At 43.5% G+C, this 21,832-nt stretch overlaps 1 protein-coding gene across 1 annotated transcript in view; it reads left to right on the top strand.

Moving 5' to 3' along the window:
- KIF13A (kinesin family member 13A) overlaps positions 1-21,832 on the top strand; it is a 227,097-nt gene that overhangs the window by 90,683 nt on the left and 114,582 nt on the right. Inside the window, exons 4-7 of the mRNA XM_069730840.1 lie at positions 10,184-10,244; positions 12,089-12,181; positions 12,354-12,534; positions 17,129-17,216. Of these exons, the coding sequence (XP_069586941.1) occupies positions 10,184-10,244; positions 12,089-12,181; positions 12,354-12,534; positions 17,129-17,216 (423 nt within the window). The remainder of the gene's footprint in view (positions 1-10,183; positions 10,245-12,088; positions 12,182-12,353; positions 12,535-17,128; positions 17,217-21,832) is intronic.

Here is a 21,832-nt window from a genome sequence, read left to right as displayed (position 1 = left end):
ACTAAGCGCGGCCCTGCGCTTAGTAACCCGATATTTACCCTGGTTACAAGTGAACACATCGCTGGATCGGCGTCACACACGCCGATCCAGCGATGACAGCGGGTGATCAGCGACCAAAAAAATGGTCCTGATCATTCCCCAATGACCAACGATCTCCCAGCAGGGGCCTGATCGTTGGTCGCTGTCACACCTAACGAGATCGTTAGCGGGATCGTTGCTACATCACCAAAAGCGTGACGTTGCAACGATATCGTTAACGATATCGTTATGTGTGACGGTACCTTTACTCTAAAGGGTAAGTCACACATAACGATATCGTTAACGATATCGTTGCAACGTCACGCTTTTGGTGACGTAGCAACGATCCCGCTAACGATCTCGTTATGTGTGACAGCGACTAACGATCAGGCCCCTGCTGGGAGATCGTTGGTCGTTGGGGAATGATCAGGACCATTTTTTGGTCGCTGATCACCCACTGTTATTGCTGGATCGGCGTGTGTGACGCTGATCCAGCGATGTGTTCACTTGTAACCAGGGTAAATAGGGCCGCGCTTAGTAACCCGATATTTACCCTGGTTACCATTGTAAAAGTTGAAAAAAAAAAATTAAAAAAAACAGTACATCCTCACATTCTGATGTCTGTCATGTCCCCAGGGTTAAAACTGCTTTCGGCAGGAACGCTGCTAATGCACGCGCTGCTGCTGAGAGCTTCCCTGCACAGTGTCAGCGCCGGCCGTAAAGCAGAGCACAGCGGTGACGTCACCGCTGTTAACTGCCGGTGCTGACAGTCAGGGGACGTGACAGACATCAGAATGTGAGTATGTAGTGTTTTTTTTTTTTTTTTAACTTTTACAATGGTAACCAGGGTAAATATCGGGTTACTAAGCGCGGCCCTGCACTTAATAACCTGATGTTTGCCCTGGTTACCCGGGTGCTGCAGGGGGACTTCGGCATCGTTGAAGACAGTTTCAACGATGCCGAAGTCGTTCCCCTGATCGTTGGTCGCTGGAGAGAGCTGTCTGTGTGACAGCTCCCCAGCGACCACACAACGACTTACCAACGATCACGGCCAGGTCGTATCGCTGGTCGTGATCGTTGGTAAGTCGTTTAGTGTGACTAAACCCTAATGATAAACTACTGTATTGTAAAATATTCCTGAAAAGACAAGGAAATATGAATTTAAAATAGCCCCGGGGATCAGTGTGAAATGTTGTAAATTTGTAATTTTGGTTTTCCATACATATCGTGGTATGAAAAAAAAATGGCAACATTTTCGCCAAACCAGATCTAATAGTTTGCACTGAAGAGGGGCAGTACTCTGAAACACATTGTCTACAAATTGAGATTCTGGTTTTGGCTTCTATCTTAACCCCTTCATGACCTTGGGATTTTTCGTTTTTCCGTGTTCCTTTTTCACTCCCCTCCTTCCCAGAGCCATAACTTTTTTATTTTTCCGTCAATTTGGCCATGTGAGGGCTTATTTTTTGCGGGACGAGTTGTACTTTTGAACAACATCATTGGTTTTAGCATGTCGTGTACTAGAAAACGGGAAAAAAATTCCAAGTGCGGTGAAATTGCAAAAAAAGTGCAATCCCACACTTGTTTTTTGTTTGGCTTTTTTGCTAGGTTCACTAAATGCTAAAACTGACCTGCCATTATGATTCTCCAGGTCAGTACGAGTTCATAGACACCTAACATAACTAGGTTATTTTTTATCTAAGTGGTGAAAAAAAAATCCAAACTTTGCTAAAAAAAAAAAAATTGCGCCATTTTCCAATACCCGTAGTGTCTCCATTTTTCGTGATCTGGGGTCGGTTGAGGGCTTATTTTTTGCGTGCCGAGATGACGTTTTTAATTATAGCATTTCGGTGCAGATACGTTCTTTTGATCGCCCGTTATTGCATTTTAATGCAATGTCGCGGCGACCAAAAAAACGTAATTCTGGCGTTTTGAATTTTTCCCCCGCTACGCTGTTTAGCGATCAGGTTAATGCTTTTTTTAGTTGATAGATCGGGCGATTCTGAGCGCGGCGATACCAAATATGCGTAGATTTTATATTTTTTTTATTGATTTATTTTGATTGGGGCGAAAGGGGGGTGATTTAAACTTTTATATTTTTTTTTTATTTTTTTCACATTTTTTTCAACTTTTTTTTTTTTTTACTTTTGCCATGCTTCAATAGCCTCCATGGGAGGCTAGAAGCAGGCACAACTCGATCGCCTCTGCTACATAGCAGCGATCTGCTGATCGCTGCTATGTAGCAGAAATGGAGGTGTGCTGTGAGCGCCGACCACAGGGTGGCGCTCACAGCCACCGGCGATCAGTAACCATAGAGGTCTCAAGGACCTCTATGGTTACAATGGAGATGTATCGCCGACATCCGATCATGTGACGGGGGTCGGCGATGACGTCATTTCCGGCCGCCCGGCCGGAAGCGGTAGTTAAATGCCGCTGTTTGCGTTTGACAGCGGCATTTAACTAGTTAATAGGTGCGGGCAGATCGCGATTCTGCCCGCGCCTATTACGGGCACATGTCAGCTGTTCAAAACAGCTGACATGTCCCGGCTTTGATGCGGGCTCACCTCGGAGCCCTGCATCAAAGCAGGGGATCTGACCTCGGACATACTATCCCGTCCGAGGTCAGATAGGGGTTAAGTCATGTAACAAGGCTTGATAAAGGGTCAACATTGACGTTTAGAATTGCTACTTCCTATAAGTGGCACTAGAGTTCTAGTCCTCTTCTTCTCTGAAGTGACAATTTGCTTCTTTCTCCAGTATGTTACTACCTTCTTTTGATTAGTCTGCATCAGAAACGGGAACAGTACTCACCTCCACTGAAATCTCTCTGATGTGCTTAAGTGGCACATATTTTGATCGCTAATATCTATGCAGCGTAGAGGCGAAATTAAAAAAAAAAAAAAAAACAACTTATTCTGCTTTGCAGCCACTATTATGTCCTGTGACCAGGTCAACATGAAAAATTTGGTGAAAGGTCCACTTTTACAAGAAGATTGTCAGATTTCCATTGGCTGCTGCTAGCTTGTATTAAGACATAGGACATTGGCACCTACAGCCTTTCACTCGCTATTTGCATATTATTGCTGTGTAATACATTTTTTTGTTATGTTTCTTATACAACAGATACAGCATAACAAGTAACAACATTGCGGTGCAGTCATTTTCATGTGTTATTATCACTTCTGTACTAAATGATGTTTCCATCTGTCGAGCAAATGCTGAAACTTCTAGTCCGGAATCCATAACCAGAGGGTCAAGTGTCCTAATAGTCTAACTGTAGCGGTCACAGATACAATTGCAAATAAATGCCTAGGAGAACCTGAAAAGAGACTCCATTCACAGAGGGAAAAGCACAGTGGTGCTTAAGTTTTTTAACGCTTCAGAATTTTCCATATTTCTGTATAAATTTGACCTAAAACTGCCTCAGATTTTCACAGAAGTCTTAAAAGAGGATAAAGAAAACAATTGAGTCAAAATATTAAACTTTGTGTTTTTTTTTAATTCAGAAAATCATTCGGAATCATGAGTGTCAAAAGTATCTGAATTTAGGATTAACCAATCACTTGAAACTAAAATTAGACCTTATTAACATGCCATTGATTGAAAACAGCGGGTGGACTTTTTCTTTTAAAGAACACGAATCTATCAAAGTCTGATCTTCACAACACAATTATGGAAGTTTATCGAGGCACAAACAAAGCAGATTTCTGAGGATCTCAGAAGAAGAGTTGTTGTTGCTCATCAGGCTGGAAAAGTTTATAAAACCATCTCTAAAGAGTTTAGACTCAACCAATCCATAGTAAGATAGCTTGTGTACAAATAGAGGAGATTGAAGGCCATTCTTACAATTCCCAGTATTGGTTGACCAACAAAAATCACTCCAAGAGCATCCTGTTTAATGGTCTTCAAGGTCACAAAGACAAGCCCAAGGTAAAGTTTAAGCAATTAAAGGCCTTCTGAATTAGCTAATCATGATGTCCATGAGTCCATCATCAGGAGGACACTGAACAACAATGGTGTGCGTAACAGGATTGCAAGGATAAAGCCACTGCCCTACAAAAAGAACATTGTTCCCCATATGTAGTTTGTTAAAGAACTCTTGAACAAACCAGATGTCTAAAGGAACAAAGATCAATGTTAAGCCTTATGTTTGGAGAAAGAAGAAAAGTTGCATTACAGCTTAAAAACCTGATACCGTCCGGGAAACCGTTTCATGGTTTGGTCCTGTTTTGCTCAATCTGGGCCATTATTTGTGGAATAATGCATTCTGAACTACACCAGAAAATTCCAAAGGAAAATGTTAGGGCTTACGTCCAAGAGCTGATTCTCAAAAGAATGTGGGTCATACAGCAAGACAACGACCCAAAGCACGCAAGTAGTTCTACAACAGAATGGTTAAAATACAATAAAGTTTTGGAATAAGCAAGCCAGTCCTTGTATTAAACCTTTACAAATGTTGTGGAAGGACCTAAGGTAAGTCGTTCACAAGTGAAAGCCCACCAACATAACACTAACACAGTAGCAGCTGTTTTGTAGGAAGAATTGGGCTAAAATTCCTCAAACCCAATGTGTAGGACTAATCAACAATTACCAGAAACTTTTAGATGCAGTAATTGCTGCACAAGGGGATCACACCAGATACTGACAGCAAAGGTTGACGTTTTTTTGCCACTCTCAGATGTGATATTGGATCGTTTCCCTGATAAACTTTAGTATTTTTGACTCATTTATTTGATTTGGTTCTCTTTACCTACTTTTAGAACTTGTGTGGAAATCTGATGTAGTTTTATGTCAAATTTGTGCATAAATATGGACAATTCTAAAAACTTTCACAACCTTTAAAAGAAGGTTCACAAACTTTCAAGCACCACTGTAGTCATGCACAGCGAACCGTAGTCTTCGTTTAAGCTGCTAGAAAACGTTCTTGAGAGCTTCATTCTAAACAACGTCAGAATGGCCCCATAAACAATCCTCTTCTCCTGGCGCTAATTTGTCTCAGCAGACTACTTGTTTGCTCTTGCAGGGGTTAAGCAGGTCTGGGAGTCTCCCCAGGAGTTGGCTAGTATGATTTCACCATGGCCATACTGTTACATTATCCCGGCTTCTGAGATTGTGATGGATGAAAGCAGACATATAGAAAGATGATCTCCAGTGACCTCTGTTCTTGTTGTGCTTTGTTGGAGACACTCATCTACTGGCTCAGTCAGTGCCCAGTTCTAGAACAATGGAATTTTTGTGTGTCTCTGTCACTGCATGTCTCAGGTCATATTATGGGATTTTTTTTTCATGTAAGGCTGTTCATTCAGTAAAAAAAAAAAAAAATGGTTTCCTCTTCTAAAAAGACTGAAATGTTAATCAAAAGATCTTTGGAAAACGTCCAAGTCCTTCACTGTAACACATTCTGCCATTTCCAAGTGCCTTATATTGGGATTCAGCTTTAGATGTGTGACTTTGTAGTGTTTGTTGGTGAGAAACTCCTGCAGCTTGATAAGTAAAACCAGAGAGGACAGCTTGTCTTGTTACACAGATCACTGTAGGGTTACATATCTTTTATGTATCTCTATTGCAACCGGTTTTGTTTTCTTTCTCCCCTTCCCCAAACCTTGGGTTGTTTTTTTTTTCTTCCGAAAACTGCTTTTAATACTGTTTTGTATGAGTTTTAAAGGGAATCTATCAGCAGGATTTCATCCTCCCCTTCCCTAGCTAAATTTATATGGGCATGTAGGTCTTTTAAAGACCAGTCCAGCAATACTGTTACATGGCCAGTCCTTTCCTGCATTACTCTGTCACTTCAGCTCTTCTCTGTCCAGCACCTCCGCCTCCTACTTGATTGATGACTCCTTTGCCTGAGGTCATACCATACAGCATAGAGGCGGGCAGTCAAGTAGGCGGTGGTTGGCAGGGAATAGAGCTGGAGTGACAGAGGTTTCAGATCTATGCCTAATTTGCATACCGATTGAAACACTAATTTCTCAGGAACAAATGACTGGGCTGGCCATGTAAGGGTATTGCGGGACTTGTATGTGAAAGAGCTAAATATGCAAATAAATACTATGGCGTGGGAATCCTGCTGACAGATTGCATTTAATGGGGTTGTTCACTACTTAGACAATGCCTTTTCAATCCCTATGTTCCCCCCCAGTAAAATAATAACACTTATACTCCCTGCCAGTGCCATTCCAGCTGAGTCTGCACTGGCTTTCCCGCAGCTTGCATGACTTTGTCATGTAATCCTTGCGATCAATCAGTGGCAGCGCTTGCTTCACTTTCCTCTTTTACAGTTATACAAAGAAAATGAGAGGGCGGCCGCAGCTCTCCCTTCCTCTGAATGTCTTCATATGTCCTTAGGAGAGTGAAGCCAGCGCTGATTGATTGCAGGGGCTGCATGACAGAACATGAGATTAGTTCACTGGGGACAAACATAGGGATTCAGAAGGGGTTGTCTACGTAGTGGACAACCTCTTTATCTCGTAAACGATTTATGGAGAGATGAGGAATATTTTCTGGCTTTTTCTTAGAGCATATCCACTATGAACCTTGTGGGCCCAATTTATCATTGCATTTTTGTCATTTTTTTTGGCGTGAATAAGTTTGTTAGTGATGTTTTGATTTGCGACAAATTCATCAAACGATTTGCACCTTGTCAATTGTTTACTTAGTTTTCAGATTATTACATCATTGTGGCTTTACTGATTCATCAAATGCGACTTTTTAAAATGTAGTAAAATTTCTAACTTTAAAAAAAAATAAATAAAAAAAATTGCTTTTTTTGTGCTTAGAAGTTGCAAGAAAAAGAGCCCTTTTGATTTGGCACAAATTCCATGAAGTGTGTGTGCTACTTTAGGGAATTTGGAGCCAAAAAAGGCAACAAATATCACAAAACAAAACAAAAAAGTAAAGTGAAAGCCAAAAATGATGACTGCGTCACAACATGTTTAATGGCTCTTTTTTTTTTCAGGTTTTGCCAGCATTATTCTACTTCCGTTTCTGGGAAAGTGTATTGTTCAGTATGTCCACTATTACAGCGTCCAAATGAGGTTTCCAACCAGCTTTTTGTTACTTCTAAATCAGAGTGCAGCTGGCCGAGGAGCATGCAATTCCCTGGCAGGGTGTTTTTTTTAATTTTTTTAAAGGAGTTGTCCATTACCAGGACAACTGTTTCTTTAATAATATATTCCCCAATCTATATACATAGAAAGCTGAGTGTATGTATGTGTGTGTTTGTGTATGAATCAAGCCACGCCACTCCACTCCACATAGCCCCGCCCACTCTGCATAGCCACACTCACTCCACACGCAAAGCCCCTACACACGGCCCATGTTGTTAGCGCACACAGGTGGAGACACATTCACCTCGAAAGCCACCCTGCAAAACTCACAGGCTGCGACGTCCCAGCCGCTGCGAGCTACAATCAGGGCCGCTGCCTTCAGAGTATCAGTGCGCGGCAGACACAGGCCACATCTAACTCCATCGTGTCTAGAATTTATTTGCGCCTGTGAGGCATGACATCAAGGGAAAGGGAGGAGTCTCATGGATTAGACCATTGTGCTCATAACAGGAAGTTGCTGTGCTCGTGTGAGGGGAAAATAGTGGAGTGAGGGGAAAATAGTGGAGGGATCGGAAAATGACAGGTGTGAGGTCAAAATGACAGGTGCGAGGGGGGAAATGAGGTGTGAGGGGGCGAATGAGAGGTGTGATGGGAAAATGAGAGAAGTGAGGTGCTGCAGTGTGAGACTGTGTATAGAGAAGAGTGAGGCGCCGCAGGTGGAGGCTGTGTATAAGGCCACATTCACACGTTCAGTATTTGGTCAGTATTTTACCTGAGTATTAATAAGCCAAAACCAAAAGTGGGAGAAAAATACAGAAGTGGTGACGTGTTTCTAATAAACTTGTCTTCTGATTGTTTTACTCCTAGTTTTAGCTTACAAATACTGAGGTAAAAATACTGACCAAATAACGTGTGAACGAGGTCTAAAGGAGAAAAGTGTGGTGCTGCAGAAGACGTAGGCTGTGTATACGATATGTTTTATTGCAGTTAGTGCAATTTCTCTCGGGGTCAAGTGTTTCCAATTGTATATGGAAGAGGAGCGTGAGGTGCTGCCGGAGGAGGCAACTATAAGGGAGAAAAGCTGTGCTGCAGAAAAATACTGGGTATAAAGAAGGAGTGTGTGGTGTAGGAAAAAAAGGTGGTGTGTAAAAAGGAGCATGAGGTGCAGGAGGAATAAGGATCCTTAACTGCTGCCGTTAAGTCGTATCGGTAGTCTTTAAGGGGTTAATATTGCTAAAAAAAAGTTTCTAAAATACTGTCAATATTTGGGTAATAACTTAGTTAATTTCTGTTGCAAATCAGTAGTGTTGAATATATGATGTGAACTGTTTTTATGTGCGATATAATCATTATAATTTGTTTCAAGTTACGTAGTTACTATGACCGGGCAATGTCGGGCTCTTCAGCTAGTGTAAAATACAAACACCTTTTACTGTTTGACCTCATGTACAGTGATGTCGATTTTGGGCCTTCCCGGGGTCCGTGTGACATCACCTGCAGGTCTCATGGCATAACAATGTCACGTGACCATCGGGAAAGCTGACGCCGATGTCGCTGGATTGGCATCTGTGTCAGAAGAGAGTGAAGGTATTTTTATTTGACATTAGGCAACGTAGTATTTTTAAGAAGGGGTAATGGTCAATCACTATAAGAAATATTTTTTAAGCGGGTTCTACACATAAAACATGAGGTTAAATTGTAATAATTGTTTTATGACTGTCACCTTCTCGGCGATCACAAAAAAGAGAATATTTGCATCTTGAAATGTATTTTGCTTCTTAAAGAAACATAAGGTAATGACCGAAGGGATATTCCCATCACTTAATGCTATGGTGTACGAAAGGATATGCCATAACATTATGACGATGACTTTTGCCATTTCTTCTTGAAACTGGAACACCCATTCATTTTTTGTACTGGTAATGGCAAAACCACCTCATTCAATGTAACGGTACTGCGTTTCAGCATCCTGTACGGCAGGCATCCCGGAGCAACTGTATGCAGCAAATTCTGTGAAGGAGCTCCTGTGCTTAACTAGCAGCGCATCCTATTAATTTCAAGATGGTGGTCCTGGCCATCAGACCCCCATGGTGCATGGACACAGAGTGCCATGTAGCCTAATTACTCTTGTATCACAAGTTCCCAGTGGGTGGTCTCTTTCTTGAAAATGTCCCAAGTTGTTTGCACTGGCTAGCCCACAACCACGCCCCTGTGCTTTTGAGTCACATTGTAGCGGTCTTTTAAGTGGACGCAACAGCCGTCACTGAAAGAAGAAGGGAGGGGATGGGGCCCGATCATCACAAATTTAGAGGTTGCTTCCTGAGGCATTTACAGTCTCGGAGAGCGGGAGATAACAATTTAGTCTTCTCGTTATTCAACCTGCATGATCATGCCACATAAGTACAATTCCACTGCTTTCTATCATTTTATTCTAGCGCTATTAATGAAATAACTCGCTTCATATCAGTAAGAAGCAATGCAAATGGCACACGAGCAGAAATATGGATTAATGTGTACAGCTAGATTAGGCTCTTCTCACTCGTCTGTTAGCTCCTCTGTCAAAAACGGTCAAATCAGGAAACATCTCATGTAATCTTTGCATCTGCTTAATTGTTTAGTGTACAGTACTATTTAGCTAAAAACTTTTTTTTCCTTGTTATATTGCGGATTGTAAAGGTCTCCTTATCTGTTGTAAATAATGTCGTTGGTTGCCCTAGGTGTGCTTAAATATATCCTGAGACTATGCTTAATGCCAGTGACATCAGTAGGATTTAATGATTGATGACATGTTTAGGTATTGTAAAAAAAAAAAAAAAAACAACTAATCGAACGTGAAAAATATTACAATTTGAGAGTCCTCAGTGGTTAAGACCTTTTAATGGCTAACTGAATAGATGGTAACAAACCGAAAGCTTTCGAGAGTACTGGGGTTTCTCCATCCTACCTGAAGAGTAGACCTGAGTAGTCTGGAAAGCTTGCAATTTGTTTCCATAGTCATTAAAAGGTATCAACCACTGAGGACTCTCAAATGTTAATATTTTTCTATCTACTGGCGAATATGGTACAAAGATGTATATTTTTCCTCATCTAATATGGTCATTTTCTCCTACTTATAGGTATTTGCTTTTGATCACTGTTTCTGGTCAATGGATGAGAAAAACACAGAGAAATATGCAGGTACAACACAATCATTCACCCTTTTCTGCCAGGATTAACTAAAATATGAAGAGCTAACACTTTTTTAAATGAGTATGTGTGTGTATTTATATGTGTATATTATATGCACACTCACGTGGTCTTGGAGGAATGCTCAGCTTGGAGGACATACTTCATCTGAACGTACGGTGTATTAGCTCGTTAATCAATCGGAGCAATCTAATAGCGTATGCATATACTATAGCTTGGTAAGAGATGGATGTGGGACCGTGTACGTCCCATTTTCTGATAGAAGGCAGAGATCAGTTACTTGTAGTATCCCCTTGAGGCCAGCTAGAAGAAGAATTGGACAGAGGTGCCGCAGCTGTACTTGCTCTGATCTGAGCTCTGTGAGGCCCGTAATGAGCGTGTGTGGGGGGTTTCTGGTCAGCGTGTCTCTCAGGCAGTGGTTGAGTCTTTGGTTTCCTCCTGGAAATAAGTCATCCTCATTTTATGCTTGGTCAAATGGTATAAATTTGCAATTCACATTTCGCAACCTAAAGCACCACCACTGGTTAAATGGCGGCCACTCAAGTTGTGAAAGAAGCAAAATCCTGACTGTGTGCATATTACACACTGTCAGGAATGGGCAATTTGCAGTCACATAGAGTGCTTGCAGAAATATATGTGGAAGCCGAAAAAAAACAAAACAATTTGTAGCATAAAAGCCAATCATTTCTGTTGTCCTTCAGACCTCATGCACAAATTGCACATGGGGTCCCCATAGCAGCTCCGTATGAGTGGAAGAGCTCATCAGCGCCACTGACTGAGCAGAAATCTGCAACACTGACTTCCTGGGCATATGCAATGAACCGGTGGCGCAGTGCCTAGGAAATGAATTGTGAAGCACTGCCCTAGCGGATTAGCCCGCTGTAATCTTAAAACAAATCTTTCTTTTCTCTGATGTAGAATTGGCAGGTGTCTGAGCTGTGTGTATGTCCGCCATCACCCCCACAAACAGCTTCTTGTGTATACCGTGCATTGTCAACCAGCTGCCAAGTATTTTGGGATATGGGGTTACATAGATTAGCTGGAATGGTTTGTATGACACCTAGTCAGGCAGTAATAATCTCCTGCTGATAAAACAATGATTGTTTGACACTACAAGCTCCGCTTAGTAGGTGACACGTCCCTGGAAGCAGGCTGTCTGCCATTACATTATGCTGCTCTAGGATGGAATAGAAATAACTTGGCGACACAGTCCCTTTAACCATGATGAAATGTAGCAGGAATCTAGTGGCCAAGTTTCTCCTGCCGGCAGCTGGATGTGGATTACTTGGCTGATGAAGCATGATTTATCTCAGAGGTGAATTCTTCAGCGATTGGTCATGTAACATTCAATATGCCCTACCCTTTTCTTTATCCCGACATATGTTAATTATATATATTCCTAAATGAATAATATATGATAATCTTATATTCATGCAGAAAAGGACTTCTCTGTGTAGTAAAGGTCCCAATAAATGACAAATGAGTAAAATACACTATCTTGGGTCAGAGTCAGTGACGACTTTTGGATTAGAAAGTCCGATATCGGGTAAAGGTGGGCATCAGCTTGCTGGCTTGTCAGTGATGCATGCAGCCGCACATGGGCAGCCCGGCTCTATTATGTATGCCAGTCACTCTCCCGGCTCAGCTGTCGGAAGAGGGAAGGAAGTAATGACACTCGCTGATTGACTGCACTTGGCAAATGTACAGGAGGACTAAAGCTCTGTTGTTCCTTGGCCTTTTTTTATTCTACGAGTCTTTCAAAGCACAAAAACTAGAGTATCTGTAATGAAAAGAGACATTTGTGCACATAATCATTTTACTGTATTATTTTGCAGGTCAGGAAGTGGTTTTTAAGTGCCTTGGGGAGGGAATTCTTGATAATGCCTTTCAGGGATACAACGCATGCATTTTTGCATATGGGCAAACAGGTACGAGAGTAAATGTATGTTCAATTTAAAGACATAAGTTAATAAAGTAACAATATCAGTATGATAATATATCCATGCTTAATATCTAAAAGCAGATGTTAGAAAGAATTCTTATTCGTCTTCTTATGCTATCTGGTCTAATGTCATATGTTGATTTTGTACCTTGCTCCAGGTTCAGGAAAGTCTTTCTCTATGATGGGCACGGCGGACCAGCCTGGATTGATTCCACGGCTCTGCTGTGCCTTATTCCTGAGGGCGGCAGAGGAAGAAAATGACTCTCAGACTTTCAAAGTGGAGGTATCCTATATGGAAATTTACAACGAGAAGGTTAGAGATCTTTTAGACCCTAAAGGGTAAGTGCTCTTACATGTACATCTTTGTTTCACCTTTAGTTGGACATTGCTTTTATATTGTATTCATTTATTGAAGATCCTCTGGTATATCGTTGTGGTGACGATTGTTTTTTTGCAACAGCTTTTTCTGTTTCAATGATCCAAAACACCGCTCCAAATCTACTCAGGCATTCGTGCAGAGGAACAATTACACTGTTCTGGAATGGCCATCCCAGTCCCCAGACCTGAATATCATTGAACATCTGTGGGATCATTTGAAGAGGGCTGTCCATGCTCGGCGACCATCAAACTTAACTGAACTGGAATTGTTTTGTAAAGAGGAATGGTCAAAAATACCTTCATCCAGGATCCAGGAACTCATTAAAAGCTACAGGAAGCGACTAGAGGCTGTTATTTTTGCAAAAGGAGGATCTACTAAATATTAATGTCACTTTTCTGGTGGGGTGCCCATACTTATGCACCTGTCAAATTATGTTTGAACGCAGATTGCACATTTTCTGTTAGTACAATAAACCTCATTTCAAGGCAGAAACATTACTGTGTCCAACAGTTATTAGATATATGAAACTGAAATAGCTGTTGCAAAAAAAACTATTTTTATAAAACATTAAGCTTAAGATTAATAGGGGTGCCCAAACCTTTTCATATAACTGTATGTACATAGCCACAATGGTTGGATCCCAACCCTGTATTTTGCAGTGATCAAAGGAGGGAGAGCAGTGATCGGTGGATCCTGTGTTATCAGCTGTGTATAGAGGCATCACCTGTCAATATAATCCTGTCTCTGCTGATAAGAAAACACATGTAAGCTCTTCTGAAAGAACAAGAAGTATGACTCCAAAAAAGCCCCATTGCCAATGTGAAAATTGCAAGAATACTATTATTATTTATTATTTTTTAATAAAGATCATGATGTGAAAAAAAAAAAACTTGCCATTTTTGTTTAAAGTACATGGAACACAAAAACCTGATTTACGTAATAGGATAGCTTATCTGTAAAATACAATAGTCGAATGTTGAGACATCCACCTCTAAAGGTACCTTCACAATGAACGATATCGCTAGCGATCCGTGACATTGCAGCGTCCTGGCTAGCGATATCGTTCAGTTTGAAAGGCAGCAGCGATCTGGATCCTGCTGTGATGTCGTTGGTCGCTGCAGAAAGTCCAGAACTTTATTTCGTCGCTGGACTCCCTGCAGACATCGCTGAATCGGCGTGTGTGACGCCAATTCAGCGATGTCTTCACTGGTAACAAAAATAATAAATAATAAAAAAGTTATGGCTCTGGGAAGGAGGGGAGTGAAAAACGAACACGGAAAAACGAAAAATCCCAAGGTCATGAAGGGGTTAAGATAGAAGCCAAAACCAGAATCTCAATTTGTAGACAATGTGTTTCAGAGTACTGCCCCTCTTCAGTGCAAACTATTAGATCTGGTTTGGTGAAAATGTTGCCATTTTTTTTTTCATACCACGATATGTATGGAAAACCAAAATTACAAATTTACAACATTTCACACTGATCCCCGGGGCTATTTTAAATTCATATTTCCTTGTCTTTTCAGGAATATTTTACAATACAGTAGTTTATCATTAGGGTTTAGTCACACTAAACGACTTACCAACGATCACGACCAGCGATACGACCTGGCCGTGATCGTTGGTAAGTCGTTGTGTGGTCGCTGGGGAGCGGTCACACAGACAGCTCTCTCCAGCGACCAACGATCAGGGGAACGACTTCGGCATCGTTGAAACTGTCTTCAACGATGCCGAAGTCCCCCTGCAGCACCCGGGTAACCAGGGTAAACATCAGGTTATCAAGTGCAGGGCCGCGCTTAGTAACCCGATATTTACCCTGGTTACCATTGTAAAAGTAAAAAAAAAAAAAACACTACATACTCACATTCTGATGTCTGTCACGTCCCCTGACTGTGTCAGCGCCGGCAGTTAACAGCGGTGACGTCACCGCTGTGCTCTGCTTTACGGCCGGCGCTGACACTGTGCAGGGAAGCTCTCAGCAGCAGCGCGTGCATTAGCAGCGTTCCTGCCGAAAGCAGTTTTAACCCTGGGGACATGACAGACATCAGAATGTGAGTATGTACTGTTTTTTTTTTTTTTTTTTTTAACTTTTACAATGGTAACCAGGGTAAATATCGGGTTACTAAGCGCGGCCCTATTTACCCTGGTTACAAGTGAACACATCGTTGGATCAGCGTCACACACGCCGATCCAGCAATGACAGTGGGTGATCAGCGACCAAAAAATGGTCCTGATCATTCCCCAACGACCAACGATCTCCCAGCAGGGGCCTGATCGTTAGTCGCTGTCACACATAACGAGATCGTTAGCGGGATCGTTGCTACGTCACCAAAAGCGTGACGTTGCAACGATATCGTTAACGATATCGTTATGTGTGACTTACCCTTTAGAGTAAAGGTACCGTCACACATAACGATATCGTTAACGATATCGTTGCAACGTCACGCTTTGCATCATTGGTCGCTGGAGAGCTGTCTGTGTGACAGCTCTCCAGCGACCAAACAGCGATTCTGCAGCGATCGACATCGTTGTCGGTATCGCTGCAGCGTCGCTGAGTGTGAAGGTACCTTAACTCATTTTGTTTTTTTCAGTGCCAAGCAGGGATAATGGGACCCAATTTTCCTGATATGGGGCTGGTGATGACTACATAGTCTTCTTACTTAACACTTGCCTGTCCCGACATCACCCAATATACTGCTCCTCTCTCTCTGATATAAAAGCTACATGTGAGCAGACAAGTCTGTCTGAGTCCAGATATTTCGAGGGCAGCGCAGAATGACAGATGGTAACCTAGTCAGCACAGTGATTTATGGAAGCATGAACTATACATAATGTTGGAAATTCATAATTTGTTGAAGCACCATCTTTAATCAGCTTTTGAAGATCATTTATCTACAGTATGTGTGGATTTCAGATTATAATCTTATTAGGTTTCTCCCTATTCTAATTCTAAAAATGAATGAGGAGACGAATACAGGTGCCAATGGAGAACTGTAAAGATGGCTAGGATAGGCATAGTGAATGCTATCGAGGGCCGTACAGCTTTACTTTTTCATTATTGTAAACTCTGTGGTGTAAGCATAATGACTGGCATATCCGTTTTTGATGAGCTAATTTCATACATGGTCCAAAACTGACAATTATCTCTCCTGATTCCACCATCTGCAGGAAAGCTCGGCTGTGTTCTCTATGGGGAGAGCAGAGTAAGCTGCCACCAGAATCCTCTGCCTGCAGAACAAGGGGATCGGGCCATTGATTTAAAACTGCCTGAGCCTTATTATATTCTGGTGTTTTGGGGGAGGGTCCTAAAAGGCCCCATACACATTAGATGGTTGGTCAATTCAACAAAGTACCGTAAGTGAGTTCGGATGACTTTGATCTAATGTGAATTGGGCCTTTACAATGTGGATGTTAGAAAGCAGACATTGGCCCCCATGTGTTACATTCATTGTGGCAGCTTGTCTGATATTGTACCACACAGTTTATTCTACATTTATTGTACTATTAACACATAATGTTACATGCATCCCCACGTTCACCCCATTTGATAGTATTTTAATGATAACCTTGACTTGGAGTAATGTCTCCTGAAAGCATAACCCTCTTTTTCATGGAGAGTCAAACTGTTCCTAACATGTATTACATGGACTCACGTAGTGTCACACCCCAATGTGATGGAGGGTTGTTTGGGTGAGCAAACCTCCTCTCGGCATTCAATAATGTGATATCATGAACCAAAAGCCCCATCATCACTATGTTGCAGTGGGACACTCTTTTGCTTACATAGTTGCAGGGATATGAGAATAAAAAAATAACAAGGGGAAGAAAGCAGACCCCAAAAACACATACACCAATTTTAATGAATATGTAGGCCTTAAAAGGGTTGTCTATCACTAGGCAACCCCAGTTTAATCAATTCAGGACCCTAACTAGTGGCGCCAACTGACTGTCTGACAATGACTGTCTATGTTCCTGGAGCCGTTGTGTTACCAATAGTGATGAGCAAAAGTGCTCAGATAAGGTGCTATCCGAGCACACTCGTGCGCTAATAGAGTATCTTCGGCGTGCTTGAATACTATGTTCCCGTCCCCGCGGCTGCATGTCTCACTGCTGTTTGACAGCTGCAGCACATGCATGGTTAACCTGTTTGTTAGGCAATCCATGTATGTGTTGCAGCTGTCGAACAGCAGTGAGACATGCAGCCGCCAATATTCTAACATAATATCGAAGCACGTTCGCTCACCACTAGTTACCAATAATTCTGTGAGCATGAAAGTATGGTCAGCTTGTCCAAACAGGCTATTAATCACCGCCGATTGTCTGGATGAAAGCTGATCGACGGTCATTTCATCTTGCACACATGGGCTGTCTAAGTATAGTCTCATAGACTTGCTCTTAGTCCCACTAAGGTCCTTTGTACACTTTTCTGCACCTTACATAATTTTATCAGGCTATTTTACTGCTGTCAAGAGTTGAATGTTTTTAAGGGACTTATACAGTCTGCTTCTAATGAAGCTGTATATATTTAACTGTGTGTTTGTTTTTTGTCTTTTCTAGAAACCGACAATCCCTTAAAGTCAGGGAGCACAAGGTCTTGGGACCATATGTTGATGGTTTGTCTCAATTAGCTGTAACTAAATTTGAGGTAATATTACATATTCTCCAATTATTACAATACGACAGTTTTCCTCATTTCCCTGTGAGCTGCCATTGTTAACATATCTACAGTTAGGGCCAGAAATATTTGGACAGAGACACAAGTTTTGTTATTTTAGCTGTTTACAAAAACATGTTCAGAAATACAATTATATATATAATATGGGCTGAAAGTGCACACTCCCAGCTGCAATATGATAGTTTCCACATCCAAATCGGAGAAAGGGTTTAGGAATCATAGCTCTGTAATGCATAGCGTCCTCTTTTTCAAGGGACCAAAAGTAATTGGACAATGGACTCTAAGGGCTGCAATTAACTCTGAAGGCGTCTCCCTCGTTAACCTGTAATCAATGAAGTAGTTAAAAGGTCAGGGGTGGATTCCAGGTGTGTGGTTTTGCATTTGGAAGCTGTTGCTGTGAGCAGACAACATGCGGTCAAAGGAACTCTCAATTGAGGTGAAGCAGAACATCCTGAGGCTGAAAAAAAAAGAAAAAATCCATCAGAGAGATAGCAGACATGCTTGGAGTAGCAAAATCAACAGTTGGGTACATTCTGAGAAAAAAGGAATTGACTGGTGAGCTTGGGAACTCAAAAAGGCCTGGGCGTCCACGGATAACAACAGTGGTGGATGATCGCCGCATACTTAATTTGGTGAAGAAGAACCCGTTCACAACATCAACTGAAGTCCAGAACACTCTCAGTGAAGTAGGTGTATCTGTCTCTAAGTCAACAGTAAAGAGAAAACTCCATGACAGTAAATACAAAGGGTTCACATCTAGATGCAAACCATTCATCAATACCAAAAATAGACAGGCCAGAGTTAAATTTGCAGAAAAACACCTCAAGAAGCCAGCTCAGTTCTGGAAAAGTATTCTATGGACAGATGAGACAAAGATCAACCTGTACCAGAATGATGGGAAGAAAAAAGTTTGGAGAAGAAAGGGAACGGCACATGATCCAAGGCACACCACATCCTCTGTAAAACATGGTGGAGGCAACGTGATGGCATGGGCATGCATGGCTTTCAATGGCACTGGGTCACTTGTGTTTATTGATGACATAAGAGCAGACAAGAGTAGCCGGATGAATTCTGAAGTGTACCGGGATATACTTTCAGCCCAGATTCAGCCAAATGCTGCAAAGTTGATTGGACGGCGCTTCATAGTACAGATGGACAATGACCCCAAGCATACAGCCAAAGCTACCCAGGAGTTCATGAGTGCCAAAAAGTGGAACATTCTGCAATGGCCAAGTCAATCTCCAGATCTAAACCCAATTGAGCATGCATTTCACTTGCTCAAATCCAGACTTAAGACGGAAAGACCCACAAATAAGCAAGACCTGAAGGCTGCGCCTGTAAAGGCCTGGCAAAGCATTAAGAAGGAGGAAACCCAGCGTTTGGTGATGTCCATGGGTTCCAGACTTAAGGCAGTGATTGCCTCCAAAGGATTTGCAACAAAATATTGAAAATAAAAATATTTTGTTTGGGTTATGTTTATTTGTCCAATTACTTTTGACCTCCTAAAATGTGGAGTGTTTGTAAAGAAATGTGTACAATTCCTACATTTTCTATCAGATATTTTTGTTCAACCCTTCAAATTAAACGTTACAATCTGCACTTGAATTCTGTTGTAGAGGTTTCATTTCAAATCCAATGTGGTGGCATGCAGAGCCCAACTCGCGAAAATTGTGTCACTGTCCAAATATTTCTGGCCCTAACTGTATTTTAATACCATTTCACACCCCAATACTTCTTTGCTTTTTTAATAAGGACCGAATCATTAAGGCTGGCATGTCGTACACAATTCTTAATGATGGGCGTGCTGGAGTAAGATGCGCATGGAGACACATGCCACTTAGTGAATTACCGTAGGTGCATCTCACAACTGTCGTGCACCTCACCAGAAATGCCTCCACAGCCATTAATTGGAGTACATTTCTGATGAACGTTACGCCACCAAGCTGGCCTAAGATTTAAAGAACTTGCCAGTCGGGATTTGCCTTGTTTTTCTCCTTCGCCTCATTGGGGGACACAGGACCATGGGTTATACTGCTGTCACTAGGAGGCTGACACTAAGCTGAGACAAAAAAAAGGTTAGCTCCTCCCCTGCAGTATACACCCTCATACTGGCTTCCAGAGACCCAGTTCAAGCTTAGTGTCCGTAGGAGGCACACTTTTTTAATTCTACCCGGACGAAGGGGGCAACGGATTCTTTCATGGTCCGATCTCCCCCGAACCAACAACAGGCGAGCACGGGAGTTTCACCTCACCGTATCCTCTCCTGCGACTTGCGAGCCACTGCCTGAGCTGACCTTTTTTGGGCGACGGTCCCTTTCCCGGGCGCCGATCTCCCCACGTTGTACAGACGAGCACTGGTGTTGTTTACCTCCAGTATCCTCTTCTGCAGCCAGGCCTTTTTATTGCCGGACATCTGCCCTGTCCACCAGGTTCTCCCTCGGCTGTACAGAGGCTCTATTCCCGTGGCGTCCGTGCAGACCACACTGCATCACCACTGTCTACGCGTGATTCAGGTGGTGGACGGTTCCTCTCCACCCCCCTGTCTGGGGCTGGTGGATGGAGGCTTCCCAACCCCTGCACCGTCCCTGCCATTTCATCCTAGGCACTCCTCACCTCATCGGGGTAAGTGTCTCATGGGGGGGTCGCCGGTTCTGCGGTCCGGAGGGCTCCTCCTAAGTAGCGGCACATCGTTTGCTCTGGGCCCCTTATTTTCGGCACTTTGCGGCCGCGCGCCGGGCCGAAGCCGCAAATTTAGTCCCTGGCTTCGGCCTAGCCGCAGGACGCTGCCGATAGGCTCGCCGCCCCCCGGTCCTGGCGCTTCTCGCCGCCTCCGAGATCTCTCTCCTGATCTCGGCGGCCATCTTGGTTTCCCTCACTGTCATTGTAGCAGTCAATCACGCACTTAAGGTGGACGATGACTCTAATTCCGCTCCGGAACACGCAGTCTCTTTTACCAGAACCAAGCGTTCTCATAAGACTTTTGCCTCTCACCCAGATTTTCTGGATATAGTCAGGCGACACAGGGAGCATCCGGATAAGCGTTTCACGGGAAAGAAGGACCTGGTATCGAAGTATCCCTTTTCAGCAGATCTCGTGAAAGACTGGACGGATCCCCCTATAGTAGATCCTCCGGTCTCGCGCCTTGCTTCTAAAACGCTTCTTTCCGTTCCGGACGGCGCTTCAATTAAGAGTCCCACTGAACGCCAGCTAGACTCTCTAGCTCGCTCAGTGTACGAAGCCTCAGGTTCTTCCCTATCCCCCTCCTTCGCCGCGGCTTGGGTGGCCAAGGCACTGGTTTCCTGGGCGGATGCTCTAGCGAAATCCATTCATGAACAGGATCTCCCGTCTGAGATGGCGGACCTGGCTAAACAGATAGCCATGGCCAGTGATTACGTGATGTACGCATCTCTCGATGCAGCGAATTGCGCAGCATCGGCGGCTTCAAACGCCATCTCTATCAGAAGGGCTATTTGGCTCAGAGAGTGGCTCCCTTTTCAGAGCGGGCGCCTTTTCGGTGAAAAGCTTGACCAGCTTATTTCCGACGCCACAGGGGGAAAGAGCAAGTTCCTTCCCCAACAGAGGCCCAAGGCGGCCTTCCAGCGCCAGCCTTACTTTCGCTTTCGGCCCTTTCGTACCAGTCCAGCCTGGTCCAATCCTACCGGTTTTTCCAGATCGGACCGATCCGCTCGCGCAGACAGAGACGCTCGTCCCTCCTTCAGGCCGAATCCATCCTGGCGAGGAAAGCCGAGGCAGTCCAGAACCAGAGGTTCTAGACCCCCCAGATTCCCGTCTCAATGACTCGGGAACGGCGCCAGTCGATACCACCAGAGTAGGCGGACGTCTACTCCTTTTTCAGCAAGCCTGGCTCTCTGTCGTTCTCGACGAATGGGTCAGGGATCTGGTATTGTCTGGCTACAAAATAGAGTTCTCCGCTCCTCCTCCAACTCGGTTTTTTCCCTCTCGTCCTCCTTTGCGCCATTCACTCCCTCCGCCAGAGCGGGGTCATTGTTCCGGTTCCGGAACACGAGAGGTTCAAAGGTTTGTACTCAAACCTCTTCGTCGTGCCAAAGGAGGACGGAAAAGTGCGCCCCATTTTGGATCTGAAGCTCCTGAACAAGTGCGTAAAAGTACGGCACTTCAGGATGGAATCGCTCAGGTCGGTCATCTCTTCGATGGAAAGAGGGGAATTCTTGGCATCGATAGACATCAAGGATGCCTATCTTCACATTCCGATATTCCCGCCACATCAGAGGTTCCTCCGCTTTGCCGTTCTAGAGGACCATTTCCAGTTCACGGCCTTACCCTTCGGTCTTGCCACGGCGCCCAGGGTATTCACCAAGGTCATGGCGGCGGTCATGGCCATTCTTCATTCTCGAGGAGTCGTCGTGTTACCTTACTTAGACGATCTCCTCATAAAGGGTCCATCCTTTCAGGCCTGCGAGGCAAGCGTCCACATTACCCTGGATTCTCTTTCGCGCCTGGGCTGGTTGATCAACTTGGACAAGTCCTCTCCCGTTCCTGCCCGTCGGATCTCCTTTCTGGGAATGATCCTGGACACTTCAAGGGGTCTGGTCTTGCTTCCTCGG

Source organism: Ranitomeya imitator, chromosome 6 (assembly GCF_032444005.1).
Source record: "Ranitomeya imitator isolate aRanImi1 chromosome 6, aRanImi1.pri, whole genome shotgun sequence".
NCBI lineage: Eukaryota > Metazoa > Chordata > Amphibia > Anura > Dendrobatidae > Ranitomeya > Ranitomeya imitator.
The sequence above is the reverse complement of the archived record's forward strand: the minus strand, read 5'-3'. Positions and strand labels throughout refer to the sequence as shown.